Raw genomic sequence first — 16,550 nt, 5'->3', positions numbered from 1 at the left:
GTTCTAGGAGACAGGTATATCTCCATTTATTATTTCTCCCTTTCCCTTCCCATCTCCCCATTCTCCATTTGGCCTCCTGCCATCTCTGGATGCTGCCAGGGGAATAATCACCCTGCTCCCTGTTCTGCCCCTGAAGCCTGGGCAAAGCAGGGAGCAGAGCAGACCGGAGGGAATGGGGGCTGTGCACCGGGGGGATCCTGGAGCTCCTGAAATAACCATCCTGACATGGAGCAAAAGGAATGGGGGAAAGGCAGAACAGAGCAGGAAGCAGAGGAGAGAGAAGAAGAGAACGAGGCCCTGACTTCCCAGTGTCTGCGTGCCCTTAGGACAAGTGTGTGTTAATCCTATTGACGCTACGCCAGTTGCTTGGAAACGTCCCTTCCTTACCAGGTTGCTGCTGCTGGGCTCGATGTACCTCATGGTGGCAAACCGGGCCAGCCCTTCCTCATAGACAAAAATCTTCAGGGGGTCACAGGATGTGACCAGGACGTAGATTCGCAGGTCAAATTTGAAGCCATCAATAAGGAAGGGCTGTGAGAGAAAAGGGAGGAGTGCCCGTGAGATACAATAGCATTGCTAACTGCATGGCTCAGGCTCTGCATTCCCAGCTGGGAAGAAGTGCTGAGGGCAGACTGAGGATGGCCCTGCTGGGAGGTGGCAACCTCAATGCTGCTGGCTGAGCTTTCACAGTGGCAGGCTGGCAGGAGTGGGGCACAGGACACCGGAAGGACATGGGAGGCCAGCTCACACCTTTTTTCCAGGACAGTGGGAGCCCTGTTACCTTGGATATGTACTGCTGGCAGATCAGGTGCTCCCCGTGTTTAATCTCCTTTGGGTTGCGGGTTATGAAGATGCCCCTCCCCTGGCAGCCACTGTCTGGCTTGCAGATGTACGTCCTGTTTTTCCTCATGCGCCCGTAGGCCTGGAAATCTCCATAGCTATGTAATGAAGAAGCAGTGACTGTTAGAGCTGCAGGACTCATGGCTGTTTGGAGCACTGCATGCTGGGCCATGCAGGGCTCAGCACTGGTGGGGCAGCCAGAAGAGCAGTCCTGCACCACACTGGGCTACTCCTGAAGAACATTATTTATCACTGTCTCATCACAGCCTGGGGGAGAAAGCCTTTACGGCTCTCAGCACCGCCTCCGCCACAGAGAAAGGGTAACAGAACAGCAGCTGCTGCCTAGTCAGGACCCAGCAAGGTTTTAGCTCTACTACTGTGGAGGGAGCAGGGGGAAAGTAACCAACCCTGGCCACAAAGGAGAATGAAACAATAAACTACAACTGCAGCTTTCCTGCGGGCTCTCCTGAAAACACATTTGCCAAACTGGACAGAGATGGATGTGACAGGAGGCCGGAGGCCCAGGCCAGGGTGTTCTGACCTGGGGCATAGCCAGGACAGGGATGGACGAGAGAGGAGGCCGGAGGCCCAGGCCAGGGTGCTTTGACCTGGGGCATAGCCAGGACAGGGATGGACATGAGAGGAGGCCGGAGGCCCAGGCCAGGGTGCTCTGACCTGGGGCATAGCCAGGACAGGGATGGACGAGAGAGGAGGCTGGAGGCCCAGGCCAGGGTGCTTTGACCTGGGGCATAGCCAGGACAGGGATGGACATGAGAGGAGGCCGGAGGCCCAGGCCAGGGTGCTCTGACCTGGGGCATAGCCAGGACAGGGATGGACATGAGAGGAGGCCAGAGATGGCCTAATCTCCAACAGTGCTGCACACTGATTGGTTCCAATGCCAGCTGCTGGGCACTTCAATTTTGAAAGTCAGGCCACTTATTTAGATGCCTAAATATGAAGCTAGGAGTGTGCTTCAGGCCCCAGTTTGAACGCCCTGTCCACAGGTTATTGATCCCTCTGCCTGTGAACTGATGCCTCACCACATACTGCTGTGATCCCTTCTAGCCCTCTTCTGGATTGTGTGCTGAAAGCCTCCCGCCCCTGCAAAGGACAAAGCCAAGGGTGCTTGTGTGCTGGGAGGCAGCCAGCTGAGACCATGGCACCACGGCAGACACATGGCTAGCAATGAGCCTTGCGCTCCACCCAGGAGCGGCCAGGTCCTGCACACCACCCTGAAGGATCCCTCCAGCTGACCAAGGAGGGGTGCTCATGGACTGTCAGGGGAAATCCCACAGAATCACAGAAGTCAGAAACAAAAACGACCTTTTAGGATCATCCCTCTGCACACTGAGGGCCAGGGCAGGATTCCTTTGCAGTCTATTTCCTGAGGCTTAGTCCAATTCAGATTTAAATCCCTCTAGGGATGGGGCTCCTACCCCTTCCGTGAGGAGAACGATTCCACAACCTAATACAGTGTGATTACAATCCGAGATCTGGGACTCTTTAAATATAGAGCCCCATCGTCTTACATTCCAAGGAAGGCTACTGAGGCCCAGAGTCAGCAGCGGATCCTCCAGAAAGCACCTTCCCCACGGAAGCTAAGTCCAGTGGTTCCCACTACTCTGACCTCCCTTCCCTGCAGACAGCATCCATCTGTCCTGCTGCTGCTGGCTGGCAGTGCTGGTCACTCACTCAGCAGGCAGGCACCAGGTGCGGGGGAAGATGCTGTACTCTTTGGGGAAGAGTTTGAGCATGCGGTTGAGGTTGCGGGCCAGCAGGTCCTTCCGGCAGATCTCTGTCATCCCCGGGAAATGGTTGATTTTCTGAAACAATGTGTAGCAGAAAGGAGAAGTCGGCAAAAGGAGCAGAAGTGATAACCCTCCAGAGCCAATGTGAGTCAGTTTCAGGGAAGAACAGGACAGGAAGACAGCTGCTCTGCTAGGTGTGCTTGCTCTGAGCCCCATCAGTGGGAGGTGAGTTCACTCTTCTCTCAAACCTGTGGCTTCCCCTCTCCAAGAACAGCATGATTCACGGAGAGGAGCAGCTGATGAACAAGAACCATGTGCTGAACAAGGACTCAGCAACAGAGAGGATGGCAGCTCTCCAGCTGTCCTTCAACCTGTGGCTGATGGCTCCACCTCAGGGGTACTAATGGGGTAAAGGCTCAGAGTGCTGCAGGGATCCTGCTCTCCCTGGTACAGACATTGACAGGCTGTGGGGATTGTCCCATAGGTAACAGAAGAGTAGCACCGATGCTGACCTTGGATACTCTACTTCACGGCACCGCATGACATCCAACCAACTCCTCCCTTCCTCGTCCTTGCCTGAGCAACTCCCACTCGCGGCCTGTCCATGGAGGGGTCTTTACCTGAAACCTCTTCATTTCCATGACGCGCTCCAGAGAGACCGAGCAGTCAGTCCAGTACACCGTCCACTCCTCATCCTCCCCCACTTCTTTTAGACCACAGTGTCGGGCAGCACGCCTCACTGTAGCAAAGCAAGCACATGCAAGAGGCATCTCCAAGTGGGATCGGGAGATGGGCCCCAAGCGTTCACACATCTCTCAGCTGAAGTAGATGGGAAGAGACAGGCAAAGGAAAGAACACCCCAGGACTTCCACCTACACCTCCAAAGGGGAGAAAGACCCGGTGGGATCCTGGGGAAAGCAGCAGGAACATACACCTCCCTTAGCTGAACTGTCCACTGGATCTCACTCCTGGACTAATGAAATACGTCAACCCTGGAAGCGCATTTGTCTGGCGGTCCCAGGAAAGGGGCAGGGGCCTGACCCCAGCTCTTTGGAGATACCCAGTTCACCTCAGCTTCTTAGAAGGTGCCCATCATCATAGTATCTGGCAGCTCCCGGGGGGAGGTATCCAGTGTCCATCATTCCATCTAGAAACTCTGTGGTCTCTCCACAGCAGATGAGACTGTAACTTTCAGTATAGCAATTGTGCTCCATAATATGGAACTTGTGTATAATTGGCATTAACCAATACCTGCCAATAGCCACCTGGACAGAGATGCTGTCATATGTATTCTAATATCGCTCCCTCCCACAGAGAGGAGTAAGGTGAGAATCCTAAACCACCTGCCCAAAGTTCATTCCTGGAGGCATTGGCAGGAGGGGAGGGGTCTCCTGCACAGATCCAGCCCAGGCAAGTAATATATGCAAATCACTGCCATCCCAGGCTGCTCAGTGTCCTACTGTAAGTGAAAGGAGTGCATAGTTTTCAGTGCACGAGTGTCAACACTGCAAACACCTGCCTCACAACTGGCAGTACCTGAGCCCCTGTTGCCAATCTTGATAGAGAATGTGCTATGGAGACTAAACTCCCTTCTCATCCCTAGAGGGGTGAGGCTCTCCAGACCAGGGGTGAGTGAGACGCACTGGCAGGGGCAGTGTGGGTGGGAAGCTCCCAGTGCTGTGACCAGAGCTGCACCCACTAAGTGCAGAGAGAGCTTCAGCCCAAAGTCTGGGCAAGCTGGCCCAGGGCAAAAGTCACCTCCAAAACAGCAATCAATCCATTAAAGCCATTTGCACAGCCCAAACCCAGTGCTAACAGCCTTCTCCAGCCAGGTGTGGGGGCTCCACAGCACTTGCCACAGTGAGATATGGTCTGAACAGGAGTCCTGGCTTGCCTTCAACTCACCGCTCTCATACTTGCAGTTGGTCAGGTTGATAGACAGCAGCCTGGAATGGAGAGAGAGGAGAAAGCAGTGGCTCAGCGCAGACATGCCCTGGTTACCAGAGTGGGCAGGCTGCAGGGAGCTATTCCTAGCCAGCTTTACTGAAGGGCCCTGTCATAAACAGATAGAAAAGTTAATAGAACAGAAGTGCTTCATATCTCTTTGCCTGGAAAGGGTTAACAAGAACAGTGAGCCTGGCTGTCACCTGACCGGAGGGCCAATCAGAGGACAGGATACTTTCAAATCTTGAGGGAGGGAAGTTTTTGCGTGTGCTGTTAGTGTTTGGTTGTTGTTCACTCTGGGGGCTCAGAGGGACCAGACATGCAACAGGTTTCTCTTCAATCTCTCCAATACAGGCTCTTATAAGGTCAGACTAGTGAGTACTAGGTAGATAAGGCGAGTTAGGCTTATGGTTGTTTTCTTATTTGCAAATGTGTATTTGGCTGGAAGAAGTTCAAATTTGTATTTTGCTGAAAGGATTTTAATTTGTACTTGTATACTTAGGCTGGGAGGGTGTTCCCAGCGTCTATAGCTGAAAGACCCAGTACATATTCCATCTTCAATTTACCAAGATCATTTTTACTGTTTTTCTTTCTTTAATTAAAAGCTTTTCTTGTTTAAGAACCTAATTGTTTTTTTTAATTCTGGTGAGATCCCAGGGGACTGGGTCTGGATTCACCAGGGAATTGGTGGGGAGAAAGGAGGAAGAGGGAGAGAGAGGCTGATTTCTCTCTGTGCCAGGATTACTTTCTCTCAGGAAGAATCTGGGAGGGGAAGAGAGAAGGAGGGGGAAGGCGCATTTCCTCTCTGTTTCAGGATTCAAGGGGTTTGAATCACAGTGATCTTCCAGGGTAACCCAGGGAGGGGAAGCCTGGGAGGGGCAACAGTGAGGGAAAGGGTTTACTTTCCTTGTGTTGAGATCCAGAGGATCTGGGTCTTGGAGGTCCCCAGGCAAGGTTTTTTGGGGGACCAGAGTGTACCGGGCACTGGATTTCCTGGTTGGTGGCAACGCTACAGGTTCTAAGCTGGTAACTGAGCTTAGAGGAATTCATGCTGGTACTCCATCTTTTGGACGCTAAGGTTCAGAGTGGGGAATTGTACCATGACAGGCCCCATCCCTTGTCCTCCTAGGCTGGGCAGCCCCTGTGCTGCCATTAGATGGCAGCTCCCAGGCCAGCTAGGATGATAGAACTAAAGAAACATTTTGCAGATTTTGTTTTGTGAATTCTAGATCCCAGAGACATGATGGTCATCACAAGCCCAAACTTCCCTACTATGTGCATTTGGTTTCCCATACACAGCGACTTGTGCAACCATGGTGACTGAACAATGTCTATCTGCACAGGAGCACTCAACAAACCTGCTCTGGTCCCAGCACAGGGGCGGACAGGCCTGGAGCAAGGAATGGAAGGTGGATTCCCATTTGGAATTTCTCATTAGGGGAATCTGAGTGACTCGAGATTCCTTCTCTGATTTTGAACATCCTCCAAATACCCTAATAAGTTCCAGGCCCCAAAATTCAGAGCTGCCCATTATTCATTCTACTTTTGTCTGACCTTTTTTGAAGGGTGTTTGATGGTAAGTGGCTGAGACCTGGCACACATGTTCTCCCTGGCCACTACTCACCAAATGCTTGTTTTTCATATGAATAAACAAGCTAACTGAACATTTCTGACAAGGGATAATATCTGTTTCTCCCTTTGCATTTGAGGACAGAAGTTCTAGAATAAATTAGGTAAAAATTGTTCCCTGATGCCCCAGTGGTAATGCCCAAACTTTGCCCACTTCAGACTCAGATTTTCAGAACTGCTTGTGCAAAAACACATCGGCATAATTCATGCGTACCAATTGTCAGTCAAGCAGGTAACTGGTTAGTTGTTCATACACTTCTGTGTGCACCATTTTTGCAATCTGGCCTTTGAATGTGCATAAAATAGAGCAGATTGCAACTGCCCTCATCTTCAGCATAGAGGTGGCAGCCAAGAGCCTTGACAGGTCACAACATGCATGCAATGGTCCATCCAGAGCTGACTGGATGCAGATCCATCACACAGGCTTCCAAAGAAGGAAACAACAATTCCCATCAACCCCCTCCCACTGCACTTCCCTTTCCCCTAGGCAGGTCCTGAACCAGGATGTTGCCAGGTTCTGTTTTGGGAATGGGAGCTGCACAGCAGCAGGAGAGAAGCCCCAGACTCTGTGGACAGAGACGTGTGTGGAACAGTCAGACTGCCAGATGATACACCTGTGTGCAGGTCTGTATGGTACTCATGGAGGAACAGCAGCTGGGCAGGAACCCAGGGCACTGGAGCCCCAGTAAGAGCCACTAACTGAGCTTGACTTGGAACCCTGCAAACACCTATTTGACTGGAACAGAGACTGGGACTCTAGGGGGCACCCCACAGGCATTAAGTTGGAGTCATGAATCAGCATTCATGGATGCACTCCCCGTCAGTACCCAGCCCAAGCCAGGGAAGCTAATGATCCAATCAGTGGCCCAAACTGATGATGAGTGCTGGTCATGGGCCACCTGAGACATGTTGTGCATATGCTAAGAAGAAGATAGAAATGTGGGGTTGGAGCCAACCTCAAACAGTCATCTAGTCCAACCCCTTGTGCTGAGGCAGGACCAAGTAAACTTAGACCAGCCCTGACAGGTGTTTGTCCAACCTGCTCTTCAAAGCCTCCAGTGATGGAGATTCTACAACCTCCCTTGGAAGCCTGATCTGGAGCTTAACTACCCTTATAGTTAGAAAGTTTTTCCTAATATCTACCATAAATCTCCCTGGCTGCAGATTAAGCCCATTATTTCTTGTCCTATCTCCAGTGAACATGGAGAACAATTGATCATCATCCTCTTTATAACAGCTCTTAACATAATTGAAGCCTGTGATCAGATCCCCCCCCCCACACACACACACACTCTCTCTCTCTCCTTTTCTCAGGACTAAACATACATTGTTTAACCTTTCCCCATAGGTCAGTTTTTCTAAACTTTTTATCACTTTTGTTGCTCTCCTGTGGAGTCATTCCAACTTGTCCACTTCTTTCTTAATGTTTGGGGCCCAGAACTGGACACAGTGCTCCAGCTGAGGCCTCAACAGTGCTGAGCAGAGAAAGTGAACTAACATAAACTAACTGCTGCACACAATTACCTCGTGTGTCTTACTGTCATACTGATGAGTCTTGACGCCTGACTGGACAGCCCCAGGGCCCAAACAAGACCCGCTACCAGACACTTTGCATTCTAATGGCCCAAGTCTCTATAGATAGCGTATCTGCAAACTTTCCTGCCAGCCCTAGAAACATACCCTTTCACATTAGCCATGTCGGACCACCAGGGCTAGTGCCTACAAGGCCCAGATGCTGAAGTATCTACAGTGTTTGCCTCTGAGCTGTGGTACATCTGGCACCCGACTGGAAGCCTAGGGGTGTGGGGCACTGGGCAGCCACAGTAATGACACCTGAAAAGGTAACATTCTCAGCATGTCACATTCCAGCCTGAGATAAGGGGCCTTTGAGTGCCCCTGAAAACAGTCAATCAAACGCAATGGGCAGCTGGCCACACAGCCTCTGATGGCTCCTCTTTGGGTTCAGTGGGACAGTGAGGTTCTGGTAGGCCTAGACGACAGCCTGAGGAACACAAGAAAGTAGAAGGCAGAGGAGGTCGATCAGGAAAACTCACCTGTGTTTTCTCTTTTTCTTTCTTGGAGTGGTCTCTGCTTTCATAGTCTTCTGCCATTTGTTCTTCCAGATCGATCAGTGAGACCGTCGCCAGATCACTTTTCCCACCTGAACTGTGTTTACTCTTGTGCCCTAGGCATGTGTCCTCTGTCTCAAAAGCTCCTCCTGAAGTGTGCCATCCTGCCGCATATCTTTACTTCCTCCACCCAGTCTCTTAATGTGTTCATTTGCAAACTCTTCTTCCTCCTCCTCCTCTTTCCTCAGTATCATTCTCTGAGTCGCTGCTGTCATTGGAGTTCATCTTCATTCTGTTAGCTGCTCTTACAAGTTGCATATGAAGGAACTAGTCAGTATGTCATGTGCAAGACAACCTGAACTACAGCTTGTACCAGCGCCAGCTAACATCAGAGTGTCCAACCCCAGCCAAGGCCCAGGCATAGGCAAAGTCCTTTCTCTTTTACCTGTCTGCCCTTTTCTCCTGGCCTACCCTGGCAATGACCCAGGGAGTCAGCCTTGTCTCTCTCTGCCCTGGTTCCCCAGCAAGCCTTCCACCCACAGCAGCTGTTCTTTTTCCCTTTCCTTTTGCTCTATGCCAGGTAACAGAGGTCACACTGAAGATCAGATTAGACTCTTTCAGGAGCTCTACCTGGGGCTATTTCTAGGGAAGACTCACCTGTGTGATTAATCTAACAGCAGCCCCAGGAGACCTTTCTAGCTCCACAACAGAGCTCCTGTACCTCCAAAATACCTAAGAGGCTTGACGCTTGACTGTGTTGTCCCTCTCTTTAGAAACTACTGCATGTAGGCAGCGTATAGGGCAAAGGGTGACCCTTTATACCAGGGTTTCTCAAACAGGGGTCGCCACTTCTGTAGGGAAAGCCCCTGGTGGGCCAGGCCAGTGAGTTTACCTGCCCATCTGCAGGTCCGGCCGATCACGGCTCCCACTGGCCATGGATCACTGCTCCAGGCCAATGGGAGCTGCAGGAAGCAGCATGGGCTGAGGGATGTACAGGCTGCTGCTTCCAGCAGCTCCCATTGGCCCGGAGTAGCGAACTGCGGCCAGTGGGAGCTGCAATTGGCCGGAGCCACGGACGGGGCAGGTAAACATGCCGGCCGGGCCCACCAGGGGCTTTCTCTACACAAGCGGTGACCCATTTGAGAAAACCCTGCTTAATACCGTGTCACTAATTATTTTTATACACCGTTAAATTGCCACACACAAACTGACAGGCTTAGAGTCATGTCGTCTAACGTTTGGCCCCCATTGCCCTCCCAGTTAACAGTTTTTGGCACAATAGCTTTCCAGTGCAAACATCTGCGCCAGTCACCGTCCATTCTTCTACAGCTTCCATGGCTCCACACTCGCACTCACTCCCTTGGATGAGGGATGTGTCTACCCACAGCCACCTGATCTTTACTTTCCCCTTTTTCAGGAAGTTTCCCTAAGATCCCAAGAATACCGCTGAATGCTTAGCCAGATGCACTGTCGGATGGGAATGTGTTATGGTCAGTGAGCTGCTGCTTGGACAAGCCCACACATGCAAAGTCCCAGCCCCACCCTCCATTCAAGTCCAAGGTAATTGGAATGATTTATGTGGAAATAAACGACCTTTATAATGACCAGCAATGCCTATGAGGCCAGTCTGGCATGGTGTGATATGGGGCTCTGAGTTCAGGTTATGCTTACACATAAGCATCTTTAACATATCTGGGAGTGTAGTGGTGCACACAAGCCAGCTTACTGCACTGTTCACTGGCAGAAGGTCAGTGGGGATTTAGGACAAGGCTGACTGCTTGCAGCTCCTTATACTTAGAATGCCACCATGTGCTGGCTGACAGGCAGCAATGTCAGTCACGGGCAAGGAAAATCTGCCATTACATTAGCCTGGGCATGCACAAAGGAAACAGTGTAACAGAGGGTTATGAGGCCTATGCTGTCACTTGAACACGGTTCGTAGGTACGACAGCAATGGGCACCCTGGAAATATAACAGAAAGACAGACTGGCTTCCCTCTGCAGCACCCTGGGACTATGCAGGTACTTTCTCTGTGATGGGCCAGCAGCCAGTCCTAATGCACCCCAGGCCTCGCTTGTCATACGGAAGGTAACTGCACAGCCCAGTGTGCTTCCTAGAACTATATGACGGAGCCACTGGAGGGCGCCCCAGCCTCCCAGGTGAGGCAGAAGGGTGTGCCAGGTGTATGGGTAAGGCCTAACATCAGTGACCAGCAGCACCACAGGAGACTGACTGCTAGGACAGCCCAGGAGTGTGGCTCCAGCTGGGCAGTGGGCCACGGAAGCAGGGCCAGGTCCCCTCATCAAGGCCCATCACCACTCCTACTCCTCCCTGAGATGATCCACCGCACCCAGAAGGGAGATCTAACTCCTGCAATGCCCTGCCCCCCATCCCCTGCTCCCCCAGGATGGGCTCCTCCCCCCAGGGGGCCCTGCCCCTTCCCCTGCTCCCCCAAGGATAGAGTCATCCCACCCCAGGGAGGGGCCCTGCCCCACCCCCTGCTCCACCAGGATGGGATCCTGCCCCCCCCCCGGGCAGCCCTGCCCCACCCTCTGCTCCCCCAGGATGCGATCCTGCCCCTGCCCTGCCCCCCTCTGCTCTCCGAGGATGCGATCCTGCCCCCCAGGGGGGCCCTGCCCCACCCTCTGCTCCCCCAGGATGGGACCCTGCCCCCGGGGGGGCCCTGCCCCCCTCTGCTCCACCAGGATGGGATCCTCCCCCCCAGGGGCCCTGCCCCTCTCTCTGCTCCCCCAGGATGGGATCCTGCCCCCCAGGGGGCCCTGCCCACCAGGATGGGTCCCCCCCCAGCCCTGCCCCCCCTCTGCCCCCCCAGATGGGACCCTGCCCCCCCACTGATCCCTTGCCTCTACCTGGCTCCGATAGGCTCCAGGGGAAGGTGCCCTGCCCCCCAGATTGGCTGAGGTAAGGGGGCAACGCTTAAGGGCGGAAATAACAGCTCCCAGCATGCCTTGCAGCAAGGAATGGTCTGTTTTCAGAAGGGAGACTGGTGACTAGTGAGGCCCCCCAAGGATCTGTCCTGGGACCAGCGCTGTGCAGCACACCCAGCAATAACCTGGGCAAGGGGGTAAACAGTGAGGTGGCAACCTTTGCAGGCGACACAAAATCACTCAGGCTAGTTAAGCCCAATGCCGATTATCGCACAAAACTGGGTGAGGAGCAAGAAAACGGCAGATGAAATGCAATGGTGATAAATGCAAAGTAATGCACATTAGAAAATACAATCCCAACTATACAGATAAAATGATGGAGTCTCAATTAGCTGTTACTGCTCTGCAAGGAGAGGCCTGGACTTGACATAATTTATAGCCGCCTTGTGTATGGACTTAGCATAATAACGAGAGAGAGCGAGAGAGCGAGCTTGGAGTCATTGTGGATAGTTTCCTGACGACATCCACTCAATGTGAAGCAGCCGTCAAAAAAGCAAACAGAATATTGGGAATCATTAGGAGAGGAATATCTCTAGCTAAATCCATGGTATGCCCACATTTCAAACAGGGTGTACAGTTCTGGTCGCCCCATCTCAAAAAAAGATACCTTAGAATTGGAAAAGGTTCAGAGAAGGGCAACAAAAATGATTAGGGGGATGGAACAGCTTCTGTATGAGGAGAGATTGAAAAGACTGCGACTATTTGCCTTCTAAAAGAGACGGATAATGGGGGATATGATAGACTTCCACCACCCCCTGCAACACGCCTGCAATCTCTTGGAACCTCGACCCCTGTCAACACCTCCAGCATGCCCCCAGCCACTGGCAGCCCCAACCCCCACAGTGCCCCCCCCAACATGTCCCCCTCCTGCACCGCCCCATAAAATGTGGTGGTGTCCCTAGATCTGCAGCTTTTTCAGTAAAAATCTTCAGCTGAAATTTCACCTAGTTTTAGTGTGAGTGGGTTTCTATTGAAACACCAGGAAAATGTCAAAGGCAGGTTTGCTGATCACATTGGGGAGGCTAGATGAGGTGCTGTGATTAGACTGAGTGGAGCGATATAATGGGCAGAGCTGCTGGGAGTCTGGGAAGATAGCCTTTTAAATGTCATCTGTTGGAGGCTCCATTGTCATACGTCCTCTGTCCTCCGTCCAAAACAGGGCAGAACAGAGTGTTACGTCTGTTTTTCTGACACCCAGACGTGCTTCTTAGGTTGGTGCCTAAAGACCCAGCTCTGAAGAGCAGCATCAGACAAGGCCCAGCTTTTAAAATGGGCACATCAGCCTGCACAGCTTGCGCTACCTTAACCAGACTTTTTCGTATCTCAGTTGTCAATCCTGTGCCTGAGCTGAGAAACCAAACTAACCCCGTGCTCACGGGCTGTAAAGTTGGGGTCTGTTGGGTCATATTCCATTAGCCGCCAGAGCTGCCAGCTGGAGCCCCTAACCCTGCCTCCTGAGTGACGTCCTGCTGCTTCTCTGCTTGGCCTGAGCGCTTAAGCAAAACCAAACTTCACACTAGCGTAGCTCCGCTGACTTCAGCAGAGACACTCCTGCTACAAAGGAGACGCAGATCAGGCCCTTTGCGTTACACCAAAGGATTTGGTCATTGCTGCCACTCACTCACATCCCACAGTGGTCATGGATTCCCTGATGTCATTTTTCACATAGCGGAAGGCTGTGCTTGATTTCCCATGGCCGTGCTCCCCAGCAGAACCACCTTGGAGATGTAGGCTTGCTCCGTGGACGGCCTCCCTGCCCCCACCTGCTGCGTTCTCCTCGGGGCCATATTCTGCAACGAAGAGAGAACCCTGTTCAAAAGGCATTGATAGTGCGCTCCAGGGACCTCGGATGATTAGCTGCGTGCACTCTAAAGAGTTAGGCCCCAGGCCTCGATTTCCCACTCAGCACAGCTGGAGACGTGGCTCCAGTTTAATCCTTCCTGCACCCCTGTTCCAATCAATCAAGCTCAACATGCTTAAAAGAATCATAATGGGTATCTAACCCTATGGGTACATGTACAGTAAAGGGGGGCTGTAACGGCATAGCTCTGTCGGTGTATAGGCCAGTATAACGCAGTGGTATAGACACAGCCAACACCAACAGAAATGGGGTTTTCATTAGTGTAGGACACCACTTCCCCATCAGACAGGCGCTTCAGCGACGGAAGCATTCTTCTGTTAACACAGCTGCATCCACGTGTTGGTTAGGTTGCCATGGCGATGTCACGCAGGAGTGTGGCCTACCACAGGGCAACGTGCTGACCTAACTTAGGTGTGAACCAAGTCTAATCCATAGACTCATCAACAGCCTGAGCTGCTGTGACCACAGTCACAATGTCAGGTGGCCTCACGTAGCAGCACTGTGAACTCCATAGTCCCTATCCTAAATACTGGTCATAGCGCTCCAACATGTTTTTCCCCTCCCACCAAATACCTGACCTCCTGAGAGAGCTCTTCTGTCAATACGCTAGCTTGGGCTCTTGGAGCAAACTTGATACAGGTGGTCCCAAAGCTTCCAGTGCTAGGCTCACAAGGGGCTGTCCGGATGCACAGCCATGAATCAGTCGGACATTTTCCTTGCCAAGAAACCTCACTGGCCCTATACCTGTGGTTCTCAGGAGTCTCAAAGGCCAGGTGAGGTGGCTATGGTGGGAGGCTAGGGGGAAAAACCCATCAGTGGCTGAATTTTTAACCCTAGCAAATAGCTTCTCCTGAAGTCAATTTCTCGTGCTTGGTGTTATGAAGATGGGCCACATTTTCAAGGCTATATTCAGTCTCTGGTCTGGCTCAGCTCAGTGCAGCAACTGAGTGTGTGGGGGAGAGGTGTGCAAAGAGGTCGTTTCTGCAGCTGGGGGTCCTGTTCTGCACTTTAGGAGGTACTGGGGTTGGATGGAGGCAGCTGTGAAGGAGCAGGACAGTATCTCTGGAGAGCTGCAATGCCCATGGTATCTCAGGAGAAAAGTAGCCTTTAAATGGACTCCCTGAAGCCAGGGAAGCTACACTAAATTCTCATAGAGACTGATCCTAAGAAGAAAGTTCTGAAAGTGAGCAGCGAAGTGGCAGTGATACTAAGAGGGTAATAGGGGTCTCCCTGAATCCACATGGCCTTAGAGCACAGAGAACAGCACTGCTGCGTCCAGAGAGGTGGCTCAGAAGTAGCCCAGGTTAAGTGCCAGCCATGTGACAGCCTCAGCTTCCATCATCTGGTGAAATGAGTCATCCTGCACCTAGGAAACCCGAGTCTGTAACAAATCTGTGGCTAAGCAGGACTTCACAGTTGTCATTTTGCTGCTCACCATGAACAATCAGAACTTTGCAGTGACAGAGCTAAGATCTTCCAGGTTCAGAAGCCCAGCCCCTCACCACTCAGGCTACAGGAGAATCCCCATCAGCTGTCAGCAGTACTGGGGTCATGACACATGACTGAACAGTTCTAATGCCATCCAGAAGAAGGCAGCAGTGCCCCCCACATACACATGCCTGCCCACTGCAATGCTAAACTTCTGTTCCCAAATCCAGCTGCAATGGAGCCATTATAGCTTTGAGAGAAATCAGCCCAAGCGTTTATAAACCCTATAGCCTGAAGCCATTGATAGTAGGGAGCTCGCTACTGACCCTATTGATGAACAGGGAGAAGAGCAACCTAGAGCGGGTTTGGAATGCAGGATGGATGGATGGAGGTATCATAGGGAAGGGAGCTCTCTGCTGGCATCTGTCCAAGGGGCCAGGACTCATTTCCATTTCTGGTATGTGATTGTTCCAGTCATTCTGGGCAAAAGTTCGGTACAGTTTTAACTTTGGGGCTGATGAAGCTTTATTAGCCCGTGGGGAAAATAAAGGATCAGAGAACTGAATCCAGTGTATGTGGGATGGCAGCCTGGCATGCTAGGGTGCAAGAGCCCGGTAACAACTCCCGCAGGAAAGGATCTGCTTGGTAGTGAGGGTTTTTTAGGTTCCTATAGGCCAATGATTTCTTTGTGAAGATTTAGTACAGGGCTGGGGGATCTTTCAAGATGGTAGATAGCCTGGAGGCAGGAGGCCATGCAGAGGCAGATTGGGCTGAAGCTGCAGACAGCAGAGGGATTCCAGTGAGGGTGTCCTACCCGGTACGTCAGCTCTTACGGGCTACATCACTGGATATTCTTAAGAGCAGGTTAGACACAAAACACCTATCAGGGATGGTCTAGATCAGAGGTGGCCAATCTGTGCTCCAGAGCCACATGCGTCTCTTCAGAAGTTAATATGCGGTTCCTTGTATAGACACTGACTCCAGCCTGGAGCTACAGGCACCAACTTTCCAACGTGCCAGGAGGTGCTCACTGCTCAACCGCTGGCTCTGCCACACAGGGCTGGCTCCAGCATTTTTTGCCACCCCATGTGGCAAAGAAACACACACCAACACCCGATTGAACTGCCGCTGAATTCAAGGAGAGGGAGTGAAAGGCCCCTGCTGAACTGCCGAAGTCCCCGGACATGCTGCCCCTTTCTATTGGCCACGGCAGGTACCTGTACTTGCTCAGCCTGTAGTTGAACAGCTCCTGACCACTGTCCAGGCTGCCTGTGTATGGCTTCTTGAGCCATGGCATTAAGGGGTAGGCTGGGTCCCCCAGGATAAGGACAGGCATTTCAACATCCCCAACTGTTATTTTCTGGTCCGGGAAGTAAGTCCCTTGCTGCAGCTGTTTAAACAGAACAGTGCTTCTGAAGACGCGAGCGTCATGAACCCTTCCTGGCAATCCCACGTGGATGTTGGTGAAACGTCCCTTGTGATCCACCAGTGCTTGCAGCACCATTGAAAAGTACCCCCTTGCGGTTTATGTACTGGGTGCCCTGGTGCTCTGGTGCCAAGATAGGGATATCCCATTGTAGCAAAGCCATCCACTATGACCTGCACGTTTCCCAGAGTCACAAACTTTCGTAGCAGCAGCTTAATGATTGCTTTGGCTACTTGCAACACAGCAGCCCCCACAGTAGATTTTCCCACTCCAAATTGATTCCCGACGACCGGTGGCTGTCTGGCGTTGCAAGCTTCCAGACGGCTATTGCCACTCGCTTCTCCACTGTGAGGGCTGCTCTCATCTTGGTATTATGGCGTTTCAGGGCAGGGGAAAGCAAGTCACAAAGTTCAAAGAAAGTGCTCTACGCATGCGAAAGTTTGTCAGCCACTGCGAATCGTCCCACAACTGCAAAAAACTATGTGGTCCCACCAGTCTGTGCTTGCTTCCCGGGCCCAAAATCGGCGTTCAATGGGTAGAACCCTCCCCATTACCAGCAGGCGCTCCAAAGCGTGGGGACAGCGGTTAGGGAGAAATCATGTGCTCCATGTCCTCATCACTCTCGTCGACGCGCTGCCGTAGCTGTCTTCTCCTGCG

The 16,550-nt window shown here is 52.1% G+C and overlaps 1 protein-coding gene and 1 long non-coding RNA gene across 5 annotated transcripts in view; one reads left to right on the top strand and one right to left on the bottom strand.

The window, feature by feature from the left end:
* The window catches only part of LOC127030279 (tubulin polyglutamylase TTLL13-like), a 195,500-nt gene that overhangs the window by 14,898 nt on the left and 164,052 nt on the right, over positions 1 to 16,550 (bottom strand). Inside the window, 9 exon segments of the mRNA XM_050916484.1 lie at positions 388 to 531; positions 782 to 938; positions 2,533 to 2,663; positions 3,209 to 3,327; positions 4,494 to 4,534; positions 8,216 to 8,253; positions 8,255 to 8,379; positions 8,382 to 8,472; positions 8,474 to 8,534. Of these exon segments, the coding sequence (XP_050772441.1) occupies positions 388 to 531; positions 782 to 938; positions 2,533 to 2,663; positions 3,209 to 3,327; positions 4,494 to 4,534; positions 8,216 to 8,253; positions 8,255 to 8,379; positions 8,382 to 8,472; positions 8,474 to 8,534 (907 nt within the window).
* The window catches only part of LOC127030332 (uncharacterized), a 136,221-nt gene that overhangs the window by 10,261 nt on the left and 109,410 nt on the right, over positions 1 to 16,550 (top strand). The window lies entirely within an intron of this gene.

Source organism: Gopherus flavomarginatus, chromosome 10 (genome assembly GCF_025201925.1).
Source record: "Gopherus flavomarginatus isolate rGopFla2 chromosome 10, rGopFla2.mat.asm, whole genome shotgun sequence".
NCBI classification, from domain to species: Eukaryota; Metazoa; Chordata; order Testudines; family Testudinidae; genus Gopherus; species Gopherus flavomarginatus.
The sequence above is the reverse complement of the archived record's forward strand: the minus strand, read 5'-3'. Positions and strand labels throughout refer to the sequence as shown.